The following is a 26,345-nucleotide window of genomic DNA, read 5'->3' as shown; positions in this document are numbered from 1 at the left end:
ATCAGAGAAATCCTTCCTTGGTCTAGTATAGGAGCCGGGGTGTAATCTGAGTATTCTGATCAAAAGGAAGCCCAATGACTTTGTTTGGAACAGGAGATACCCTGTTTCTTCTCCTGGATATAAGAAAGGGAGCATGTAGCCTCAGGCGCTTGCAATCAGCTTGTTTCCTTGAGGGGATTCATCCATCACGTAGGGGCCGATGCCTGGAGAAGAAGGCTCACAGAAGCCCCTGCTCTATAGTGCCTGAAGTCCAATTCTCTCTGGATGTTAAGTTATGTGAGATAGTGGCTGGATTGTTTAAGCCACTCGGAGTTGGGTTTTCTGCTGCTTGTCTCTAAAAAATATCCGGATATACTAAATAATCTCTGATCCTAGGAATTGATTCCAGCCTTCCCAAGAGGGGTCTCCCCTCCCATGGCAGGGCTGGGTGGGTCTCCCTCAGAGGCCCAAGTCCAAGTCTAGCCATTTCCTGCTTTCCTTTCTCCTGTCTGTGTTCAGTGCCCATTTCTGGCAACCTTTCTTTTCTGTCTCATTTCTTTGAAGACGAACAAACAAAACCCACAGAATCCATTTGACTTTTAAAGTTTAATTTAAACAATTTTTATTTCAACAATACATATTTACAAGGTAGATGGCTGAAAAGTTTTTAACAGGAAAAGAGAAATCTCCACCCTATTGTTCTACCCCTAACTCTCCAGAGGCCATCCCTGTCTCTCCTTTTCATTGTTTCTGCTGGACTACAGCTCCTGTTGCTAAATAACATTGTTCTACAGCTTTTGTCATTCCCTAGCTTTAGTTATTATGCATTTTCTGTGACAGAAGATGGAGATCTAGACATCTTACACCTCTGCCCCGCATACATACCCTCTCATTTCTTAAAAAAGTTGCATCACAGTATTTTGTTATTTACATTATTCTCTGTGTGAACATTATTTACAGCTGAGCCACATAGTGTACTACGATTAAATTTCTGTTCTTAAACAACTGTTTCTTTCTGCGAGCATTCAAGGATCACAGTGTCTTTTCCCTTGTTTATTTTTCTATGTATTTTCACTAGTTCATCCCAAGTTCTTCAAGAAAAATATAAATCCCTCCAATGCGTGCAAATCAATTAGTTTCTATTTTCTTTTCTGCTATCACCAACATCTTATTTTCTTCACCTTTCTCCTGTGTTGGATTCTTTGTTTCCTAGATCCCATGTTTTCCCCTATCTTGGCTTAATCATTTATTTTGGAGGAACACATCCTCCAGCGGGTTTCTGATAAAAAGTGCAAGGGTGATAAAGAGTGTTGAGACCTTCTGTACTAAAAATGTCTATCTACCCTCTCATTTATTTGTAGGTGTTTTTCATGTTTGGGCCTTTGTGCCCCACGCCCCCACCGCCTGGCCTTGCTGGCCCCCAAGTGCAGTGGTCAGTGACTATTCATAATTACGAGTGAGGCTCTAACAGGCTGACGAGGTGCTCTCTGAATGTGAGGGATTATTTGCAGTGTGGGCTTCCCTGTCAGGTAGGTAATAAGGGAGGTTCTGGCTTTTTTGTTAGGAAATCCTCAACGGTCGGTTAGTCTTTTTCTTGGGTTGGACAGTTTCCCCACAGTGGAATCCTATAGGCACCTGTTTTGATGGGATATGAGTCTGTCAGCATTCTGGACTCCTGTTTACTATGAAGACATTTCCTTTCTCCCTAGCTTGAGACCACCACCTCCCTCCCACACTCTACCTGAGGTCAGTAACTCCAGAGAGAGTATCTTGTGAAAATGAGAAGGGGTAGGTGCTTGATGGGGAAAGGGAACTTTTATTCAGACCTTCAACCAATCTTCCTGGAGTTTTGTAGGGAAAGCAGTGGAGTAAACACCCAGCTATCTCTTCTCCACAGATATTTTTTAAACACTTACAAGCTGTGTGAACTTGAACAAGCTTCTTAATTACTCTGAGCTTCAGTTTTTTCATTCGTGAAGTAGAAACACAAGGCTTTGGTGTGAGGGTTACATGGGGTTGCTGAATGCGAAATGTCTGGCACAGTCAGCCCAGCATGGAGAGGGCATTCAATTGTTCATGGTACAGTGGTCTGGGAGGTAGCAGTTGGTAGTCTCACTAGGTTTGTTTCAGTGGACAAAAGAACCCCTTCCCAATATCCATTTCTTTTCTATACTCTCTCAAAAGGAAAGCCACCCTATTCATGTTTTGCCAGCATATTAGTAGAATTTCAGAGGTACAACAACCTTTGCGATTTATCCTCTACCCCACACTCTCTCTCAGTGCCCACCCAAACACTTAGAGCAACCTCCTCTGTTCTGGCTCCCACCCCATTGGATTAATGTGCAAGACTGAGAACTGAAGTGAAGTCAGTCCAAACCCAAATCCCAAGAGTAAAACCGACTCCCTCTTCTCTGTATTTTCACCCATAATCCCTCTAACCCTAGGCAATGGCCTAGTTCTTCCTCCTACTCTTCCCATCCTTTCTAGCCTCCTGGCAAGAAAGAGGCAAAGAGAACTTTCTTGCCTTCAGTGTGCTAGAGCCTCTATCTCAGTCCAAAATGAAATATCTCCTTCTCCCTACTTTTCACCCAGCTCTTTCTTGCCCCAGACCTCCTCTCCCTTTCTCTCTCACTGTTCTTGTTTGGGACCTGTTAAAGGGCAACCTTCTTCACAAAGTCTTTTCAGTGAATTCCTAGGATGCTTTTCTTATCTGCTCTGGAACCTCCTTTAGCTTTGTTAACTGGCTATATCTTAAAGGATTGAAGGTGTAAGAGGGGCTGGAGAAGCTGGACAAGTTGAGATTGTCTTAACCTTAATCTAGAATGCCTGGTGGGACCAAGATCTGGTACAGGATCTGACAAAAAGAAGCACACAATATGCTAAGCACTTTTTCCCCAGTCTGACCTTTTAGGTTGCAAGACTAGTAGAGACTTTGCCTGCTACATTTCTCATCTAGACTCAACCACTGAAAACACACCTAATAAAATGTTTGAAGTAGGACTTGATTGACCTTTGTTGGAAATGGTGTAAAAATATGGTCAATTGAGACTACGTGTGAATGAATGTGAGCACAAGGATACAAGAACAGGCCTTATCTACAAAACCCTTAAACTTGTGTTTCCTTTTTCAACCAGATGCAGACAGGAATGCTGCACTTTGTCTTCTGTAGGTGATCTTTTCTGAGTGTAGCCCTTAGCCTGTCCTTAAAAATTTCCCCAGCAAAGTAATAGAGCAAAGGATTGAGGCATGTATTGGCTGCTGCCAAGGCCAGTGTGATGACCACAGATTTATGCAGCTTGTCTCTGCATACACCCACTTCCCATGCAAGCAGGTGGAGGGTTCTCAGTACATGATAGGGCAGGAAACACAGGAGGAAGATGATCAAGGCAATGATGATGGTGATAAGAGCCTTCTTGTGAGAAACCCGCACACCCAGTTCTGGGACCTTCACCTTTAACAGAGCTCGGATGATCAGCAGGTAACAAATGTTGAGCATGCAGAATGGCAGCAGGAAGCCATCACCAAGGCAATGTAATTCAAGGTCCTCAAATTAAAAATTTTATGCATATTCAGCTCTAAGCATAATGTGACACTGCCATTCCGCTCAGAGCCATTGTTCAGAAGCACTGCTGAGGAAGCCATGATAAGGAACCATATGATCCCACACAGAGTCCAGGCACTCCTGGTGCTGGTGACATGGAGGTGCCTGAAGGGGTGAACGGTTGCCAGGAAACGAGGTGCCTGAAGGGGTGAACGGTTGCCAGGAAACGCACGATGCTCAGCACAGTCAGGAAATAAATGCTGCTGTACATGTTGACATACAGAGAATAAGACATAATCCTGCAGGCCAGGTCCCCAAATATCCAATTGGAGCCTCTGAGGTAATAGTCAGCTCTGAAGGGTAGTGTACTTGTGAATAAGAAATCTGAAATGGCCAGGTTTAGCATGAAAATATTCACAGACGTGGACTTCTTATAAGACTGCAGGAAAACGTATATGGAAAAGCCATTTCCCAAGGTTCCCCAGATAAATATTATCAAGTACACGGTAGGGTAAAAATCCTTTTTGAAGTTTTCAATTGTACAGTTCCCATTGCTGTTGTTACTGGTGAAGGTGCCATTGGATTCCATTTCTGGTATGGCGGTGGATGGAGGCAAGAACATGAGTTTTCTCTTCATCCTAGATGAAAAACACACACACACAAAAAGTTACTTCTTGTTCACTACTTATAGCTTTTCAGATTTTAATGAAACAGAAATACTTTGCTACTTGAGTCAAAAAATATCTGAAAAGTCTTTACTGTATGCTCCATTATAAATTTCTAGAATGCAAAATAAACATTAATTTATTTGGTTAAAGCCAAAGCTTCAAACTTGGGAGACCTTTGGCCAAGTGCCTATGCTAATACTGCAGCTAAATCTACCAAAGAGCAGTTGGCTCATCAGAATGTATGGAAAACAAAAGGAAATGGCACAAATTTTCAAGTGCTAAAAGAAAACTCTACCAACCCAGAGGTTCTATATGCTGCAAAAATACCCTTCAAATATGAAGGAGAAGTCAAGACATTCTTAGATGATGGAAATCAAGAGAATTTGTTGCCAGCAGACCTACCCTAAGTGAATGGCTAAAAGAAGTCCTCTAGACAGAAAGGAATCAATAAAAGAAAAAACCTAAGAACATAAAAAAAAGGTAAGACATGAAAATCAAAAATATATAAATAAGTACAAGAGGATTTTCTTCTCTTTTTGAGTCTAAGTTATGTTTAATGATTGAAACAAAAACTCTAACATTGATGGGATTTGATATGATGTAGGGGAATTTTTAAAGATAATTTATTGTAATTGGGGGAGGGTAAAGGGATATAAAAGAGGTAAGTTTTCCACACTTTGCTTGAGTTGGTAAAATGATGATGTCAATAGACTGTGGTTAGTGACATATGTATAATGTAACACCTAGAGCAACCATTATCAGAAGAGACCCCAAATTGCTATGGAAATGTTAAAAAACAAAAATAAAACTGGCGGCATCATGTTACATGATTTCAAGCTTTACTACAAAACTGTGATCACCAAGACAGCATGGTATTGGCATAAAAACAGACACAAAGAACAGTGGAACAGAGTAGAGAGCCCAGATATGGACCCTCAACTCTGTGGGCAAATAATCTTTGACAAAACAGGAAAAAACATACAGTGGAAAAAAAGACAGTCTCTTCAATAAATGGTGCTGGGAAAACTGGACAGCTATATGTAGAAGAATGAAACTCGACCATTCTCTTACACCATACACAAAGATAAACTCGAAATGGATAAAAGACCTCAACGTGAGACAGGAATCCATCAGAACCCTAGAGGAGAATATAGGCAGTAACCTCTTCAATATCAGCCACAGCAACTTCTTTCAAGATATGTCCCCAAAGGCAAAGGAAACAAAAGAGAAAATGAACTTTTGGGACTTCATCAAGATCAAAAGCTTCTGCACAGCAAAGGAAGCAGTGAAGGAAACAAAGAGGCAACCCACGGAATGGGAGGAGATATTTGCAAATGACAGTACAGACAAAAGGCTGATATCCAGGATCTATAATGAACTTCTCAAACTCAACACACACAATACAGACAATCATATCAAAAAATGGGCAGAAGATATGGACAGACACTTCTCCAATGAAGACATACAAATGGCTATCAGAAACATGAAAAAATGTTCATTATCACTAGCCATCAGGGAGATTCAAATTAAAACCACATTGAGATACCACCTTACACCAGTTAGAATGGCCAAAATTAGCAAGACAGGAAACAACATGTGTTGGAGGGGATGTGGAGAAAGGGGAACCCTCTTCCACTGTTGGTGGGAAAGCAAGTTGGTGCAGCCTCTTTGGAGAACAGTGTGGAGATTCCTCAAGAAATTAAAAATAGAGCTTCCCTATGATCCTGCCATTGCACTACTGGGTATTTACCCCAAAGATACAGATGTAGTGAAAAGAAGGGCCATCTGTACCCCAATGTTTATAGCATCAATGGCCACGGTTGCCAAACTGTGGAAAGAACCAAGATGCCCTTCAACGGACGACTGGATAAGGAAGATGTGGTCCATATACACTATGGAGTATTATGCCTCCATCAGAAAGGACGAATACCAAACTTTTGTAGCAACATGGACAGGACTGGAAGAGATTATGCTGAGTGAAATAAGTCAAGCAGAGAGAGTCAATTATCATATGGTTTCACTTATTTGTGGAGCATAACAAATAGCATGGAGGACATGGGGAGAAAGAGAGGAGAAGGGAGTTGGGGGAAATTGGAAGGGGAGGTGAACCATGAGAGACTATGGACTCTGAAAAACAATCTGAGGGTTTTGAAGGGGCAGGGAGTGGGAGGTCAGGGTACCAGGTGGTGGGTATTGGGGAGGGCGCGTATTGCATGGAGCACTGGGTGTGGTGCAAAACTAATGAATACTGTTATGCTGAAAATAAAAAATAAATTAAAAAAAAGAAATAGAGATTTTTATTAAATATTATTAAAGCATAACTGACATATAACATTATGTTAAATTTTAAATGTACAATATGACTTTGGGAAAGGATCACCAAAATGAATCTAGTTACCATGACCACCACACATAATCAACAGATTTTTTTCTCTTGTGATGAGAACTTCCAAGATCTACTTTCTTAGCAACTTTCAAATATGCAGGAAATATTATTGACTATAGGTACCACACTGTACATCTCCCTGACTTATTTTAATAATCAGAAGTTTGTACCTCCGGATGTCCTTCACCCATGTCTCCTACTCCCACCCCCCTCCTCTGGCAGCCCCCAATCCGGTCTCTCTTTATGACTTTTATTTTGTTTGTTCATTTGTTTCTCAGACTCCATATATAAGTGAAATCACATGGTATTTGTTTTTTCTCTGTCTGAATTATTTTACTTAGCATAATACCCCATAGGTTCTTAATTATTTTCTTAATTACTGCTCTAAAATTCAGCCATCTTTAAGGGCCGGCAATAAAGTTTTAGAAAATGCAAAAAAAAAAAAAAAAAGGATCAAAGTAAACAATGGATCAAAGGTAAACAATGGATCAAAGAACCCTGAGATGCTTTGCTATTTATTACCCAAAGATATAGCCATAATAAAAGTAGAGTTTAGCAAGGCTGCTTCATGATATTACTTGTAACAGCAGAGATAAACTGGTGATGGTATTAAACCAACACTGGCAGGGTAACTTGAAGGCTATCGCTAAGGATGCTCCCATGTATGCCCCATCTGCCATCAACACAATTCTAGCAAGTCTGTAAAGGTAGAACATGGACATCCACAGTCCCAAGGCTCCTTTGGACATCTCCAGAAAGTCTATGAATGTGTTCTGGTTATTGTTCATTTTCAGAGTGTGTCAAGGCTTTTCTTTGCTACAGAGCTCTGTAGAAAAAAAAAAAAAATTGCTTGATTTGGGAATCCCAACTTGTCTCTTCTAATAGAGTCATCAAAGAACCATAAAGCTTTAACTTTTACTTAGTAACGTCACTGTCCTTATCCATAGACCCAGGGAAAGTAACAAGAACGAATGGCATTCTCACACCCTCAACCTTCTCATGATTGAAGTATTTCCACTGGCCTTGATTGCAGGCAATGAGATCAGCCCCTCCTAGAACCCACAAATTACCTGAGTTTACAAACTCATATTACAAACTCCTCTTAATTTGTTTGTAATTGCTTAATTTGTTTACTTAAATTGTAAACCCTTCCCCCTCCTCCTCCTCCTCCTACTTTTTTTTTTTTTTTTTTTAAGTAGATTTCACATCCAGCATGGAGCCCAATGTGGGGCTTGAACTCACAACCCTGAGACCATGACCTGAGCTCAAGAGTTAGGGACACGTAACTAAGCCACCCAGGCACCCCTCTGGGTTGTTTTTTTTTCTTAGATCATAGCTACTGTTCTGAATTTAACAGATTACTGACAAAACTTAATAAATAAAACCAACCAAAAAACAAATGAAAAATACTTCAAGATGTAAATTTTCTTCTCTCTATCCCTTCTGATAGTTAAGTTTCTCCTCACATAATTAACCCTAATTTCAGTCTTATCAAAATTATATATTGACTCCATATCAACAAAATGCTTCTGCCAAAGTCCTTACAACCCTATCAGCAAAACCTAACCCTTTGGGAGTGGGAACAAAGATTGAGTCTAACCTGGGTAGAAATCATTACTTTATTTTCTTCAACAACCTTCCAGCCTGTTTTGCAGGACCTGTTTGATTCCACTGAAGGCATCTGTCCACCTCCAAGGACTCTCCACCACAGATACTCAATAAAGAAAAAGTCTCATTCCTATTGTGAGAAATGAATCTTAAATTCCCGGTTACCAGGCACCTGGGTGGCTCAGTGGGTTAAGCCGCTGCTTTTGGCTCAGCTCATGATCTCGGGGTCCTGGGATCGGGTCCCGCGTCGGGCTCTCTGCTCAGCGGGGAGCCTGCTTCTCTCTCTCTTTCTCTCTCTGCCTGCCTCTCTGTCTACTTGTGATCTCTCTGTCAAATGAATAAATAAATAAATCTTTAAATTCCCGGTTACCACTTGTCTACTTCTTATGGAGACATCGAGCTTATACCCACCTGCCACACACTAACTCACCCTGTGTATTGAATATCATCGTTAGAGGACATCAGATGTCTAAAATTACCACCCCTCTAGGAATTACATTTCCCTAAAAAGTTACAGAGAGACATCTGAGAGAGTCAGGCACACGCTAATTGAGAGAAGTCTCTCTCAGGAGAGATAACAGACTGCCCGGTGTACATAATGAGCAACCAACCACCAGAGCTGGAATAATGCAATCAGAAAGAATCACTCATAACTTGTTCCTGACCCTGGCGAGAGCATTATGTATTTAGAGTATACAACTTCTGCTCTGGAACCTGACAAAAACTCGCTCTCAAATGCTAGCCAGGCTCCTCGGAGTCCTCTTCTTGCTAGGCTTCCCACTTGAATAAAGGACTAACAGTTTTTTGGTTTTTGTTTTTTCTGTGTTAACATTTTTTTTAAATTACAAAAAACAACAGTAGGTTGTAAATGCTTTAAACAATTTTCCTATAAACAAAATGTCACAATCGTTTTCCCATTTGATAGATTTTCTACTACAATACGAAAAAATATTTGCTTGTGTAAACAGTAAGGATATAACATGACTCTAAGCCAGACAACTTTGCCTCATGCCCAAACACATAAGAATTAGTGGTAGGATGGAGGAGAAAACATTTCTAAAGGGGTAGACAGCCTAGCGTAACTACATAAATATGCAACAACTGTTCATACAGTTTATGAGGGTTTCTCAACCTATGTTTGCCACACTCTTTCTTTTTTAAAAAATATTTTTTATTTAAATTAAATTAACATACAATATATTATTGATTTCAGAGGTGCAGGCCTGTGATTCTTCAGTCTTATACCCAGTGCTCATTACATCACGTGCCCTCCTTAATGAAGGACTAAGAGGGGCGCCTGGGTGGCTCAGTCGGTTAAGTGGCTGCCTTTGGCTCAGGTCACGATCCCAGAGTCCTGGGATTGAGCCTCGCATTGGGCTCCCTGCTCAGTGGAGAGCCTTGTTCTCCCTTTCCCTCTGCCTGCCTCTCTGCCTACTTGTGTTCTCTATCTCTCTGTCAAATAAATAAATAAAATCTTTTTAAAAAACGAAGGACTAAGAGTTTTTTTTTTTTTAACAGTTTAGGGCTACATCTCTAGGATGACCATAACCTCCCCTTCTTATAGAGCCTGAAAAAACTCAAGGCAATTGAAAGAACTTAGTTTGTTCCAGCCAACACCTGAAGATAGGCCTCCTGTCTCCCTCCCTTAGTGGGGGTAGCATCCTAAGCTTCAGAAATGTCAGTTAGCAAACCCAGATGCAGTTCACGTACGCCAACCTCCCCTTCCCATTTTTGGTAGTTTTTCACTTCCCTGACTCTGCTGAACACCTGTTTACCCCCTCTCTAATCCTTCATTCTTCCTTAAAAACATCCATTCACCTCTGTAAAAAATGAAGTTGAGTTCAGTTAATGTTGGGCTCTTTTCTCTACTATAAGAGTATATTACTGATTAAAATCTGTCCTTCCTTTAACTAACATCTGGCTTTGTTTATCTTTGACAAAGCCCAGGTTTAAATGTAAATTCGTTAGGGAGAGTTGTCATAGATAATAACACAGTCCTTACTTTCTCCTTAACTAGCCAAAGAGAATTTTCTACTAAACACTTACTACTACTGCACCTGTATAAATATTACATAACAGCCTAAGACTTAAGGTAGGTATAGGGAACCTTGCTGGATGTCTAGAAAAGAACAGGAGGATCAGGGGACATGTTTTCATTATCGGAGTATGATAGTATGGGTCCCTATACGAACTAACCATTCTTGTTCCTGAAAAGTCCTGCTTCCTTGAATATTACCCCCAAAGTATCCAATGCAAGCATAAATCCTATTATAATTCCTAACATCCTCTTTCTGAAATGCCCCAGTTTCCCTTCATGTGCATTCCACCTTGACACAAGTCAATAGACCTAACTTTGTTCAACAACCGGTATTTTCCCAATGGCCTTGGCTAGAAGACATTGACTCTGAGAATCCACATAAAGATCTAAAGAATAAAAGAGTTATGGTAAAACATTAGTTAAGTTAACCTACCCAAAGAGATGGTTTGTTAATATATTTTAATTCAGCAAGGATGTTTTTCAATTCTCCTTCAGACACTTATGTGAAGGTATAACTCAGAAAACATGGTTGACATGGAAATGATGTACAAAAAAAAAAAAAAAAAAAAAAAAAGAAGCTTTTTTCTTTAATTCAGCATTTCCCAAAGTATCTTCCACAGAATATGAATTCCATAGGATGCTCTGTAAAAGACAAGCTTTCCATGTTTAAATCAGCTTGAGAAATATCGTAACCTCTAGTATTCTTCTCTTGGAGATTCATAATGCACGTTAAAGGCTCTATGGGGGTCCTGCAGAAAGACAGAAAGAAGAAAGCTTGATTTACACACAGTAACCTTCCCTTTTTTGGATCCTAAGAACTCTTGTGCACATTAACATATTTTAATACTCCACAGAACTAATGTTCTACATAATCTTACTTACAGGGAAATGCTGATGTTAGTATATAATTTTTCTGGAACAGGAATTTTTGATAGAAGAGAAAGAGAACCCCCACCCAATGGACCAGTCCAACCAGCAAGTGTTCAAGTGTTTGGAGTTAAAGAGTCCTAAGCACTTACTTCTGGGCAAACCAGCATTTCTGAGCATCCATTACTTCATTTGTAAAATGGAGATTGTATTAATTTCCTAAGGCTGCCTTCACAAAGTACCACAAACCTGGAGGCTTAAACAACTGTATTCTCTCACAGTTCTGGAGGCTAGACATCTGAAATCCAGGTGTCAGTTGGGCCATACTCCCTTAGAAGCCTCTAGGGAAGACATCTTCCTTGCCTTTTCTAGCTTCTAGTGGCTACCAGCAATCTTTGGCTTTCCTTGGCTTGTGGATGTGTCACTCCAATCTCTTGACTTTCCCATGGTATTTTCTTCTATGTCTTCACATCATCTTCCTACTACATATTCTATGTTCCTGTGTCGTCTCCTCTTCTTACAAGAACCCAGGTCTTTTGGCTTAGGACCCATCTTACTCCAGTAGGACCTCATCTTAATTAAATCCATCTACAAAAATCCTATTTCCAAATAAGGTCACATTCACAAGTACCTGGGATTAGGACTTGGATCTGTCTTTTTGGGGAGATATAATTCAACCCACAACAAGGATATATAACATTGATTTCATGGGGTTGTTGTAACCATTAAATGAGTAAGAGAGAGAGAGAGAGAGTGCTTCACACAGTACTTGGTACTGGATAAATGCCCCCTTGCTCTTCTACCCTCAGGAATGTATGTAGGAATGATCTTGCTTCGACATCTGTCATTCCACTGATCATGAGGGTGATGACCTCAGTTCTCATGTTCGTATGAAGTGTAAAAAGTAGACTCCTCTTCATGTTTGCTAGAAGGGCATACTGTACAGAAATACTGACAACTCTTGGATTTTTCTGACAAGTTTATGATGAAAATCTCTCAAACAACTCCACTCTTATGCTTTCAGTCCATTTCTATCAGGCAGCCTTCTAACAACCCATCTGCTCCATCAGGCCTCTCTGGAAGGGTGGACTTTGAATCGTGAGCTGAAAGGTTATAATAAAGGGAACATAGAACCTCCCATTATAAACATTCAAACCAGAATAACAAGAATTCTGGGCTAAAAATTATTTCCCTGTGAACTGGACTTGTGTAAATTGATTTCTTTAGGCCTAGGAGTAGCCTGGCAAGATGAGAATTCTCATATGCAGAGCTGAGGGCCACCTCTTATTTCGGAGAGGACCATAGGGCCTTCATTGTGATGACATGAATCATGGCTGTTTTTGATCTGTCTCAACAGCAAGTCTGAGGTTTCTTGCTTGGGTTATAGGGAGAATGGTGAGGCCATCAGCTGGGATGAGGAGAGCATGCTCTAGAGCTTAGGAGACAGCTCAAGGTAGAGAAGGAATTCTGTACACAGAATACACAGAGGCTGGAATTCTGTAAGCCTAACTGAGGAAAGGGAATACAGCAAAATGAGGAAGTTGGAGACAGTGTTTGAACTCATCTTACAGGGAATTAAAATTTCTATTGGTTGGCAGGACTAGGACAGAAGGATCAAACCCCAAATCCCAAAATGCTAGAAGTGGTACAGGCAACACAACCCAAGTCCATGAAGCAAGCCTGGAGCTGGATTCAATGTCACAATTCTGTGTCTGGAAGGGCGGAGCACTAAAACCAGGATCAACAAACAGAGCCTCGGGGACAAAGAGACAAGGCATGAGAAATAAGACTGGTATACGCCCAGCCAGAGGAATTCCCATATTCCCAGGGGTTTCATTACAAATGGCTTTTTTTTTGTGTGTGTGTGGGGTGGGGGAAGGATGGAGTCTTATCCGTATGACCATACAGAATCTATTCTAGTCTTAAAGACCCTAACTTTGGAGCCAGGATTCTGATAGAATCTTAGGGAAAGCTCATATCTAACAGACCAGGGAAGAATCTGAAAAAAGTAGAAATGGACCTAAAAATGAGCAATCTTTAGACTTTTTGACCATGAAGACCACAGCTCCTGCCTCAGGACCAACAGGACTTGTGACTTGCTATGAGAATGGCAGCGGGGCTGGGGGTGGTGGGGTGTGCCTGAGTGGCTCAGTGGGTTAAAGCCTCTGCCTTTGGCTTGGGTCATAATACTGGGGTTCTGGGATCGAACCCTGCACCGGGCTCTCTGCTCAGCGGGGAGACTGCTTCCCCCTCTCTGCCTGCCTCTCTGCCTACTTGTGATCTCTGTCTGTCAAATAAATAAATAAAATCTTAAAAAGAAAAAAAAAATAATGGCAGCTGGGGAAGGTTTGGGAGCAGCCTGCCCTCCTCCCTGACTAGGGTGTGGCAAGCATTCAGAGACACTGTCAGCTACGTATGCTGAAAAAAGTCCCTCATCATAGGCAGGGCATGGAATCTAGCAGGTGTGACCACAGACAAGAGGTCATCAAAATAGATGGTAACAGGTGTTCCCACCAGGAAGTTGAGGGGTGTGAGGGAACCAAAGCCAGACCCTAGCAATAGGGACTGTGCGCCCACAGGTGTACTCAACTTCAGTGCTGAGATCTGGCCCTGGGACTTGTCTCAGAACCTGAAGACAGGCATTCAGACACACCGACAGACACGTGCCCCAGGGAGCAGAGAGCGATAAGCATTATGCAACCCGAGGCTGTGAAATTGAGATAAACTGGTGAAGAATCGAGAATCTTCTGGAGAATAAAGGTCAGTGCCCCAGGCATCATCTTTACGAAGAATTCATGATCAGATTTTTCTAAGCCATCAGCACCAAGACAGGAGAGCTATAGACCTGCCTGCCAGCAGCCTCCCAGGTTACCACTAGGTGACGTTCTGGGTCCTCTGTTTGGCCACTGTCTCTGGAACTTCTAACTCCCACAGTGAAAATCCTTTCCTCAAGTTAACATCAGGCCCTTGGTTGTCTGATTTTGTCAGCTACCCTCACTGCTCTCACTTCAAGATACCCGCCTTTGCCAGACCTGCCTGAGGGTTCTGGGAAAGCTCACGTCCTCCATCAGTGACAAATATGCAGCATTCAAAATAAGCAGCAGACAGCCCGTATTGTGTTTACTCTGTGGTCCGCACTCCGCAGAGCTCCTTCTGTGTGTTAACTCAGGTAGTCCCCAGATATCCCTAGATAGTCTGAATTGATTATTTTATAGATGAGGAAAATTAAAGTGCAAAGATATGGAATAGCTTGTGTGCCCAAGTTCACTTGTCGCTTAGTGGTGGGATGGGGCTTAAACCCTGCTCCCAGCTCTCTGTCACAAAGCTCTTCTGCCTCTCTCTCCACCACAAATACTGGGTCCTGTGTACCTGACAAGGAAGAAAATACAACCTTAGAGCTGAAGGACCCCCCCAGAGTGGTGAATAAACCAGAAGTAGTAGACAAAGCCAGGTGAAAACGGCCATCAGAATGAAATGCTGTAGGGAACAGCCTTGGGGAACAAGAGCGTTTTTAAGGTACTAAGGGGAAAGGCTGGCTAAGGAGAGGGGCCAGGGGTTCCAGACAGAGGACCAGGCTGTGTGAAGACTGGTTGCTGTGAGTGCAGGGCAAGTCTGGGGAACGGCAAATGATAACAACCTAGGGGAAGCATGAAAGGGAGGATGAGTTGGGCAGAGGGTAGTTTGAGAGTGACCTACATCCACACAAAGGAGTTGGGGTTTTATTCTGGGGGCCATACGAGCCACTGAATTGCAGAAAGCAGATGCGTATTTTTAGAAGGGTGATATTGGCAGCAGGTGGAGGACAGCTGGGAAGGAGGCAAGCCTAGGTTCAGAGAGACTGCAAGGGATTGTCCGGGGCAGAGGGGTGGACATCTGGATGGGACTGAGAGACATGAAGAAACATGAGAGGTGGCCAGAGTTGAGGATGGACCAGTTATGGAATGTCAAGGAAAGTGGGGGCGGGGAGGGGAATCTTCTCAGGTCTTTGCTGGGAGAAGGGTGCCTTCCACTAATAAAAAGGACATAAGAAGATGCTGTTTTATAAATTGAAAAAATTAAAAAAAAAAAGATGCTGTTTTCGGGTTGGGGCAGGGGAGGGGTGGAGAGGATCAGTTCAACTAGGGACATTTTGAATATGAGGCTTTTGTGACACATGTAAATGAACTGTCCCCTTGCATCTAGAGCTGGGGTGGAGGGGTTAAGAGAGCTTGCTGAGTTTGTGGTTCATCAGCACTTATGGTGACTAAAGCCAGAAAAGCTGAATGACCTCCCACAGGGGCATGAGAACAGAGAAGGAAAGAGGCCCAGAGATAAGACCTTGGGGTGAGGGGTGGGGGTGGGGGAATCACCAATTAAGAGCCAGGCAGAGAACAGGAGCCTGGAAAGTTGGCTGAGAAAGGTTGGCCCCAAACCCAAACCAAAAGAGATGAATCAAGAATGCAGTGTCAAGGAGACCAGGAGAAAGACTGGTGGAAGGAGCAGGAGGTCGGCGGGAATTAAAAGTCTCAGGGGACTCGGCAATAAGAAGTTTATCAGTGACCAGAGGGGTCGGGTGAAAGCCCAAGGCCAGGGGCAGCAGTGACTGCTGAGCTGGGAGAGGACCCTTTCCAGTTCTGCAGCTGTGAAGGGCATGTTGCTGAAGGAACATTCTGAGTCTGGGAGGGAAGCTGCAAGTATTCTCTTCTCTGGAGACACTTTGACTGTGACCCTTAGCCACACTCCCTCCTGTGACTTGGGTCTCCTCCTCTCTTCATTTCTCCTTCTCTCTTCCAGCTTCATCCACCTGAACCTGAAGGCTAGCGGGCCCAAGCGACTCCCAACCTTCCCGCTTTTCCAGCTGCGTAACTCTTCTCTCCGCCCTTCGGCTTCCTCACCCTCAAAGTGAGGCTAAACAAGAAAGCCTGTAGGGTTGTTCTGAGATGTAAAGGAAAGAATATGCTTACTCCACACAGCGAGTGGTCAACCCAATGCCAGCGTTCTCTTCTACCTAATTCTGCGACCTACTGGAATTTTTGTTTTTGCTTGTCCTCTCACTCTTAAATTCCTGAACTCCGGGCTCACTGTTGTCATTTCTTCTCATCGTCCTCTTTTTTTTTTTTTTAAAGATTTTATTTATTCATTTGACAGAGAGAGATCACAGGTAGGTAGAGAGGCTGGCAGAGAGAGAGAGAGAGAGAGAGAGAGAGAGAGAGAAGGAAGCAGGCTCCCTGCTGAGCAGAGAGCCCGATGCGGGACTCGATCCCAGGACCCTGAGATCATGACCTGAGCCGAAGGCAGCAGCTTAACCCACTGAGCCACCCAGGCGCCCCTCATCGTCCTCTTTTTAACTTACAGCAGTAGCTGCCCTGCCCCATCCCCACCACCTCATGAGAGCCACCTGTGCATCACAGGGGACTAGGATAAGGTCATCTGTTTCTATTCAACAGTTGGTTCTATTGCCCTTTCTCTATTGAGAAAGTTCTCTATTGAGAAGTGTATTGCTTCCTTCTCAGCTACTCTAGGATTTGCTCCTCAGGTCTTATCAGTGAAACCTCTATTCTTCTCTTTCTTCTGTGGTCCCGAGTCCTTGTGGTTTTCCATTTTGTGATTGTTCAGCCCTTCTGAATCCACTGTTAGTTCTTCTTTACCCAATTGTGGACCCCACTGTACCCCCACCAGGGTCCTCAGTTCACCTCTCTCTATAACCCCCCAAGAACTCACCCACCATGGAGACCTTACCCCATCTCTGCCCCCGACTCCCCGATGTCACTTACCTATGAAAATACCATATTTTCAACTTATAATTTTTTAAAAATATTTTATTTATTTATTTGACAGACAGAGATCCTAAGTAGGTAGAGAGGCAGGCAGAGAGAGAGGAGGAAGCAGGCTCCCTGCTGAGCAGAGAGCCCGATGCAGGGCTCGATCCCAGGACTCTGGGATCATGGGACCTGAGCCGAAGGCAGAGGCTTTAACCCACTGAGCCACCCAGGCGCCCTCATCTTATAATTTACAAAGACTTTTTTTTTCTCCATTACCTCATTTGCTCCACTTGGCTACCTTTTGAGATAGGCTGAGTTGGCATTTTTATCTCAGTTCTAAAAATAAAGAAAAAGAGCTCTGAGACCTAGAAAATTTAAGTGGTTTTTCCTGAATTCTAACCTAAGCCTTGGTCCAGTATTCCTAGTTGTCTAGAGGATAGTCTTATTTGGAGATTCTGCCTCTACCTCAGATCTTACTTGGGTCTATCCTTCCTCTCAAATCAATCCCACTCAGCTGGTGTTAGGGACTGAACATGAGCCCCTGACATTTACATCGTGAAGCTCCAAACTCCAATGGGACTGTATTTGGAGATAAGAATTTCATGGGGGTGATTAAGGTTAAATGAGGTGATACGGTAGAGTTTTTATCCAATAGGACTAGTGTCCTAGGAGAAGAAACACATTCTGCCATGTGAGAAGACATAGCCAGATGGTGGCCACCTACAAGCCAAGAGGAAAGGTCTCAGAATAAAACCCATCTTATCAGCATCTTGATCTTGGACTTCCAGCCTCTAGAACTGTGAGAAATAAATTTCTGTTCTTTAAACCACTCAGTCTGTGGTATTTCGTTATGGCAGCTGGAGTGGAGCTAGATGGCTGGTGACCATTTGAGGGATGTTTTCTTTCATTTTTCTCTTTCTTTAATATCTCACATCCAATCAGTTGACAGAGTTATCACCATCATTTTTGTATGACATGCCTTGAATTCTATCCCTCCTCTTCATGTCAAAGTCACCACTGTAACCCTGAGTTTTGTTAGCTGATGCCTAGAAACCATTAGCCTCTCCTGACCTGTAAACCACTGCGAGATTAAACCAGTCAAAACACTGCAGACCCGTGGGATTTGATGGTCCAGGTGAATTCTCGGCCCCATCAGACCTCTCCTTCTCCTCCCCACTGATGTCTCTATTCTCCCCCTAAGTTCTCCACAGTGTGAGGTTTCTGCTTTAATAACCACACTGCTGTTCACTACTCTCCCCTAACAATAATGCTCTTCGTTTTCTCCAACAACTTTAGTTAAAAACTTCGATTTGAGCCCCCAGAGCTACTGCATACTGTGGAGTGGCAAATAGGACATTCTTTTTATATCTCACAGAAATATTCAGAGGAGGGAGTTGGGCTAAGGTCATGGAGCCAGATCTGGCGTTTACCAGCTCGGGGATTCTTTACAAGTGATGTAACTTCTCTGCGCCTCTCTTTCCTTGTCTGTAAACGGCACAATGAGTGTGAGGTATTTCACACTGTCTGAGCCCTCCACGATGTTAACTATTATGATTAAACTTCAAAATTGGGGTCTAGAGAAATGATTTAAAAGGTGACAAGGCTTTCAGGGCATTAGTAGAAATATAAAAGCAAGGCTGAGAGATGATTTGATTCCAAAAAAAAAAAATAAATAAATATGGTGTCTGTGCTGCGGGAAAACAGCAGAGAGCGGTGGGTGTGGGCAGAGATCCCAGGTGTGAGCGCCGGCGCTTTCACTCACAAGGGTTGTGATCTTGGGCAAGTCACTTCATGCCCTTGAGCCTCCACTGCCCCATTAAAACGGGGGCAGGGATGATACTAGTCGCTCCCTCACAGGGCTGCTGTAAGGATGATGGGCGATGACACATGAATGGCAGACGAGGGCTGGGATGAGAGATAGCACCGGAGGGAGTCGTTGTTGCTTCGAAGGATCACAGACTGAGAGCCCCTGAAATTGGGCGGAGAGGATGCAATCCTCTGGATCAGAAGATTCTGCATGTTTGACCCTCGAAACCCCAAAGGCCCCAGAATGCTGAACGGACACATCCCCCCAAACAGGAAAGTATCATCGAGCGCTGATTCTGGGAATGTGAGACTGCTAGCCTAGCCCTTTCTTGAAACTGGCCCCAAATGCCATGGCAGACACGTAAAGCTTCGTACACTTTCTTGCCTCCTCAGAACAGTCTTGTACTTTCCAATTTTTTCCCAAAGGGATCAAGTAAATTAAGTTTTAGAGACCAAAACAGAACTGAGAACAAAAAGAACTGCGATTACGACATCTTTTGAATGAAGCGCTGAGCTGGTCCCCAGGCCTCCAGAATAAATGGGGGACGGGGAGGAGGAGTGACCCACACAGGGCCCCGTTCCCTTGGAGTCAGCACGCTGGAGCATTCTGCTGCTCCCATCCTTGCTTGGCCCTGTCTCTCCGGAAGTGCCTCAGAGTGCCCCACAGCGCAAGCCACTTCCCGAAGCACCAGGCTACGCCGCTTTGCCTTCCAAAAGCCACTCACTTCCCCAGGCCTCATAGCCCAGAAGTCAACACTTTGGCCCTGATCTGCTGCTGTAAACCAGTAAATGCTGAATAGTATTTATGGCTCTGCAATTCCCTGAAGAGGAAATTCTCTAATTCGTTTTCTCTCTACTGCAGAAAGTCTCTTTAACAGCTCTGGGGCCAGAGGGATTTTTCAGCCGGAGTCCTAGGACTTGGTAACTCACCCTGAAGGGAGTTTCTGCTTCGTGGCCAATGCAGAGTTTCACTGTCTAGTTTCCATCCTCTAGTTAGGACTCCACGTTTGGAAGCCACAAAGCTCACAGAGCCCTGTCCTCCCAGATTCCACCAACCTGTGCCTGGCTCGCCCTGGAGCTCGGCAGCCCCAAAATTCAACGTGTGGTTGTTCATAGCATTGCTGCCGGCTTCTGGAGTAGCTTGAAACCCCTGAGCTTGAACCCCGGATCTGGCCCATTTCCCATCTAGGGGAAGACCTGAGCAAGCCCTTACCGCGAGGGTGGGAAGGCTTTCACCAGCATTCATTGCAATAGGGCCAAAAAGGATCTCTGTGGGCTCCCCAGTGCGCTGAGCACATTCTCCCCTGTAATCGTCTGATGCAAGTGGTTTCTTTTGTAACCAGACTTTCCAGCCCCATCGCCATCTCTCCTCAGATCCTTCAGCCAACCGCCAGGATAGGCAAGGAGGAGACAGCCCATCAGTCCATCTCCCTGACCCACCTGCTTACTAAATTCCAGGATGTCCCGAGAAAGTTCAGAAACCCCAAGAATAAATTCTGCATTTCGTTAATTTGGTTTCTTGTTTTATCTCTAAAGACCAGATCCCTTATTGCATTAAGTTTGCTAATTAGAACATTTTCTTAAAGTCACAGCAGTTGGGTTTTCAGCTTTCTGGTGATTTTGCCCAGCTGCCGATCCCCATGAGCCCCTCAGTTTACACCTGCCTTTCTCGCGTTCTAGCACTTTTCCCAACTCCTGGGAGCTCAAGGAAGCCACCAGAGCCTTCCTGGCCTGGGCTCTGCCTAAAGTTGGGCCTTCTTGAAATATTGACAGTTGAGCCCAGTTTGGGGATGGGACTGGACACGCAGCACCCACTTCTTCCCCCAAAAGGAGAACTTAGCTCAGACCCCAGAATGCGTCATAAAATGACATCCACCACCACAAATGCACATGTACAGATGGAAGAAGAGGCACCTTGAGAACATGTTTACTGCCAGAGCCGCTGTTAGGGCAAAGATCTGCAGGGATGAAAAGTGGCTTTTCAAAAGCATCAGAGGTCAGGTATCAGCATCAGATTTATGGGTTAGCAATATTTGCCTTCTTTCTACCCTTTGCTAACAAGTTTTTCTCCACTGTTGGCTTGTTTGCTTTTCTCCTCTTGTTTGTTCATTCTCCCTGTGAAGCTTCTTTCTGGATAATTTTTCTGTGCAAAAAGGTGCTGATGGATTTGGGGCATATTTGGGGATAAATGCCCCCTTAAAATTGGGCTTTTTTTCCACAATTTCATCCTTTCTTGTGTATTTTGAGGGTACAAATGCTTCCAAAGAACCATTTACCCCCAGGGGAAGAAGCAGGCGCTGAACCTTAGCAGAAGGTCGGCATCCACGCACGTGAGGGATCTCTCTTCAGCCCCCAAGGGTGAGATGCACGGCATTGTCTCTGACATCCTACTTCCCACCTCTGTCTTCTTAATCTCCTTGTTTCATTCTCGAATGTTCTCCAAATCTAGCTTTTCTCCCAATTTCTTCCTAACCAGCAACACTCAGCCACAACAACAAACAAAGACAAGCTGAACGCAGGGATCTTAGAGAGTAAAGACTGCTCTGAGCTCCTTAAAGATATGACTTCATTTTCTTTGGGCATTATTTTGACTAAATGCTGTCTTTTCTCTGGCTCTTATCACTTTTCAGCTCTTGTTTGTTAATGAAACATATGAACCCATGACACTGATTATGGATTTAATTTTATAAAATCATCTCAATGATTTTTTTTTTTTTTTTTGGTCCCCTAGTGTTCTTCACCGGTGTATCCGGGAAGACCGACCATATCTGGGACTAACCCAGTCTCTGACCTCAGCAAGGCCGCAGGGCCACTCTGCGTCTGCCTCCGATCCCCTCCAGTCTTCTCATTGCAAAGACAGAATAAAGATGGAAGGTCAGCAAGTATCATCTCAGAAGCCATCACGCAACACAGTCCAATAAGTTCCTAGGAACTGCCAGCATCAGGACTATCCTTGTTCACAATCAAAGTGACAAAGTTTAATCAAATTAAAACTGTCTCTCTCTCTTCCCTCCTACCAAGGCACTTCATATTCTGCCATTAAATTCAAATTATAGAGCCAAGAAATTATTTACAGAGGTCACTTGTTAAGCACCCCTTGTTTCCTGAAATGATACAGAGACATCGTGATATCATAGAAAATCTGTACATCACAACAGGAGCCAAATCCTAGCTCTACCCCCTTGCTAACTGCATGGTCATTAGCAAGTACTCAACTTCTGGGACTTCTCCAGAAGACAAAGGAGGCGACACAGGCAGAAGCCTCCAGCACAGCCGCACTGAGCCTGGCACTCACACACGGTCCATGCGTTAGCATGCTAGATGCCACCCTGTCTGTTGCCGTGGGAAGCAGAGCCTGAGAACTTCTGGGAATGCCAGCTCTAGGACACCTGCCTAGGAGAGTAAGAAACAAAAGGAGAAGGAGAGAATGTTTCAGCATCTCTGGAAAAATGGAAAGCCAGGGGAATTTTCCTGAATGGTGCCCTAGGAAGCTGCCAGTAGCATGGGCCTGTGAGCATCTGTAACCTAAAGAGGAGAGAGTACGGAACAAAAGCAAACCAAGGGCTTTCCTCCTTCCCCGGGGCAGACCTGGCCTCATTACCCGCCCATCTCCACCCGCACCTCTCTCTTCTGTCCCAGGGACCAGATGATGGTGGGCCCAGTACAGGTTGTCGTCTTCCACCTGCACAAAGGACACACAGTCTCCTGTTTCACTCCAGCTATGCTCAGCCCATTCTCTACACGGTGGCTAGAGTGACCTTTCCAAAATGCATACCTGACCATATGACTTCTGCTTAAAACCCACTATCACATCAGAATGAAGTTCAACTCCAAGAATATCACAATGTGGACTTGTCAACCAGCATATTCTCTCACCACAACTTGCCTCTCTAAAACCCATTCTAGCTTCACGGAACTTATTTCAATGCCCTAAACACACTGGCTCTCTCTTGCTTATTCACTCTGAGCTCCAGCTCCTCTGACCATCTCTGACCCAACCTCAGATTTCTTTCTAGACATCACTTCTTCCAGAAAAAGACTTCTCTGACCCCTCCAGGTCTTGGCCGGCTGCTGCCCCAGCCCCACCTGGCCTCGCAGGGCCATGGGCTTCCTGTCCCAGCACTTCCTCCTCAGAGCCACCATAGTTCCTGTGTATCCTCACCCCCCAGGCTGTTCACCACTGATGGCAGGCATGGGGTCTCACCTGTCTACTACTGTATCCTCAGGCTCTGGCACAGCTTGTGGCCCATAAATGTGCTCCAGTGAATCATCCCTGAGTGAGCTATGGATGGTATTATTCACCTCCCCCATTTTATGTCTCACAATAACTATCTTCCGAGGGAGAAAAAAATGATGTTTGCATATTTTCCCTCACACACTTACTGTTTCTAAAAGTCAAATATAGGTTCTAGGGACAAGAATACGGAATCAATGGCATTGAGGGTAATGGGGTGTCGACAGAAAGGACCCAAGTGGTACTCTGTGCTGAACACTGTAGAAAGGAACACTATTGATATATCTGAAGGTTGACGGTTGTTTTTCTCACTCTGTGCCAAAGGAGTTCCTGGTAGGGATTTGTCTGCTATGCGTTAACAAGGAAAACTGGCTTCAATTCTCTCAGAGAATTTATGAGAGAACAAAATTATTGTCATGGTAAAACACAAATAAAAAGAAACCGACTTCCTTTAAAGAATCTGCAATGCCCCCACGTCCCCTGCAGACAATCCCATCTCCTATCCTGGAGTCGCAAACACGGTAAAATGCTATCTCCACTGCCTCATACGAGGACCCTTGTGTGGGACTCAGTTTTTCTTTAGTGATAAAAAAAAATTCTTATTTCTACAACGCACAATAAAGGTATGTGGACTGGATCCTTTTAAATTCTTCCAGCTTAACCTTGAAGCCTCTAGAGCAAAGAGGCTCCGCTCTTCCCGCTTTCCCTCCACTTCCTTCTTCTCTCCGTCCCGTCCCTGGCCTGTCCTCCCTCCCTTCTCCTCTTCTCTTCCTTCTTGTTCTCCTTCAAATCGGCTCCCCCCTTTCCTCAAAACCTCTCTTCAAAACACTAGCGATTCAAAAAGCTTCCTTTCCTGACCCTCTCTTCCTAAGGACGCTTCCACCTTTGGGATTCTTTGGTTCCAACTCACTACTCCAGGTTCCATTACTTGTTTGTGAGACGCATCAGCCCACACCACCACCAAGTCATCAGTCCAATGGGAGAAGTTTTCCTTCAAATATGGCCAGACATTGCACCATCTTCTCCACGGAGGAGTTAATATAAAAAAGTTAATAGGTTCAACAGAGATAAACATAAGCTGTTATCTAACTTGCACATTGATCGGTGACTTAGTTTATTTATACCTTTCCATCTATTCTTTCTTTCTTTTCTTTTTTTAAGATTTTATTTATTTATTTGACAGAGAGATCACAAGTAGGCCAAGAGGCAGGAAGAGAGAGAGAGAAGAGGAAGCAGGCTCCCTGCTAAGCAGAGAGCCCGATGCGGGGCTCGATCCCAGGACCCCGGTATCATGATCTGAGCCGAATGCAGAGGCTTTAACCCACTGAGCCACTCAGGCACCCCCTTTCCATCTATTCTGAGTGGAGCGCATGTGCTAAGTTGCCTGCAAGGACTCCATCCTCAAGCATTCTTGGTCAGCAGAGGGACCAAGACCTGCACATAAGGAACTCCGGGACAAGGAAGGCAGTGGTCAGTGCCCCGAGAAAAACCACAGACACAGGGCTGGAGGTTCTGATCATTTGATAAGGCGCTATGACAAAGCTGAGCAACCCAGAATGCTTGCCTGCAGCATCCCACTTGTATTAAGGAGAGCCCCCTGGGTAACAGTATGGGCCCTTGTTTGGCTTTTATCTTCCAGGCTTAATCCTGGGAAGATTAGTGTGCCTCAGATGTCTGGTGTGTAAGACAAACTTGGAAAATGGGAGTCCCTGAGTCTGGAATACGTATGAGATACTAAAAATTCCCAAGGTGATCCTTACATATCACAATGAGCACGTTGCAAAAAGATGTTATTTTCTTCCAGAACAGGTGTTGTTTACTTTGTGTTGTATCCCTTATGACCCCAGGCCGGTAGGAAGTCGGAATACTAACAGATGCTGGGCATAATTTTGATTCATTTGGAGCATTCTGGAGCCCCAGCCTCTCTAACTTTTAACCAATGGACTGGAAACAAATCCATCTCTTTAAAGCATTAGTAAATTGGAATTCATATGTAGATTCTCATTACAAGGGTTTATGTGGTTAAGGTGGATGATAGAAATTTCTAGAGGTTTGGGGGTGCCTGGGTGGCTCAATCAATTAAGCATCTGTCTCCCTTCAGCTCAGGTCATGACCCCGGGGTCCAGGGATGGAGCCTTGGGGTCCTGGGATAGAGCCCTGTGTTGCACTCCCTGTTCAGCCAAGAGTCTGCCTCTCCCCCTGCCTCCTGTGCGCACGTATGCTCTCTCTCTCTCTCACTTTCTCTCTCTCAAATAAATAAACAAAGTCTTTAAGAATATTTCTAGAGGTTTCGTTCATTTTAGGTTTCCCACAAATTACTTCGCATTATTAATACAGTATTCAAAGAGAGAGTTGGGTGGCATGCCTGAAATTGTACCTCTCCTTCCCTTAATATGTATTGATCTCAGGTATGTGACAGAGACAGGAAAATATTTCAAATGACCTAGGTATAAATGACAGGTCTCATGATGCCAGCCACCCATTCGAATGACCTGGGAAATTTTTAAAAAACAAACAAACAAACAAACAAACAAAACCAGAACAAAAACTACTACAGATGATTGGCTTATCGCCAAAAGCCAAGTTTCAATTATTCTAGGGATACTTTTTAAATTCCTCAGAATCAGGTGATTCTGGCTGAATGTGTAGCTAAACCAGATTCAGGGTCCAAAGGGGTGATAAACAGATAAACACATACAGTCTCACACATGCCTTACCTCTCATTTAACCCCCTGGTAAAGCCACTGACACATTCTCAAATTTAACTTCCTTTCCCCGCTGGCCAAAAAAAAAAAGAACCTCCTATCCTCCGAATGGGAAAAAATACATTTTTTTAAAATAAAATAACCCAGTCTATGAAAGACAGGAAAGATGCTATCTGGTCAAAATCAGGGGAATCCTTGAGTGAGGTGTGGCAAGTCTCAATGCAACAGTACCCAGCAATTTAAAATTATGATTATGAAGAATTTACAGCAATGCAGAAACGGTTCATGCTCTAAGGGGGAAAAAAAATGAGCATCAAGTAATCCATGCTGTATGGACCCAACTGTGGAAATCAACCTGAAATTATATGCAGACATGCAAAAAAAGAATGGAAAGAAATACCGCCCAGATGTAAATAAACACTAGCTCAGTGGTGGTTTTACTTTCTTCTCCTTTTTTGTACTTTCCCAGTATCTTTTAATCGGCTATGTATATGGTAGGAAAAAAAAAAATTTACAATGGAACAAAATTAACGTACTTTTCAGAAAGCATGCTATCAGCAACTTCTAATACTCAGTAATGAATTAACAAAACAAATATTAAAAATGCTCACCCGAAGGTTCCTGTGTTCCTGCTGTCTTCTCTCTGGTCTCCTCTACTCCTCCTGCTTTCCTCCTCCAAGTAATTCAGCTTGCTGACTTAAAATTGAAAACAGCAAATTTATTTTATAAAAATTTCTGCTAACATCTCGAGAATAAGGAACTTGGGTCAGCT

General features: G+C 43.6%; 1 protein-coding gene across 1 annotated transcript; it reads right to left on the bottom strand.

The window, feature by feature from the left end:
- Nucleotides 1-1,775: 1,775 nt before the first annotated feature.
- Nucleotides 1,776-26,345, bottom strand: CYSLTR2 (cysteinyl leukotriene receptor 2). Its single transcript, XM_059386859.1, is given in 7 exon segments — nucleotides 1,776-3,498; nucleotides 3,501-3,685; nucleotides 3,721-4,158; nucleotides 8,355-8,509; nucleotides 10,654-10,969; nucleotides 17,105-17,164; nucleotides 26,185-26,345. Coding segments are annotated over 3 exon segments (1,035 nt in total). The 5' UTR covers nucleotide 4,158; nucleotides 8,355-8,509; nucleotides 10,654-10,969; nucleotides 17,105-17,164; nucleotides 26,185-26,345; the 3' UTR covers nucleotides 1,776-3,085.

The sequence above is a fragment of the Mustela nigripes genome, unplaced genomic scaffold, assembly GCF_022355385.1.
Source record: "Mustela nigripes isolate SB6536 unplaced genomic scaffold, MUSNIG.SB6536 HiC_scaffold_83, whole genome shotgun sequence".
Taxonomy (NCBI): Eukaryota; Metazoa; Chordata; class Mammalia; order Carnivora; family Mustelidae; genus Mustela; species Mustela nigripes.
This window is presented reverse-complemented; position numbering and strand designations above follow the sequence as displayed.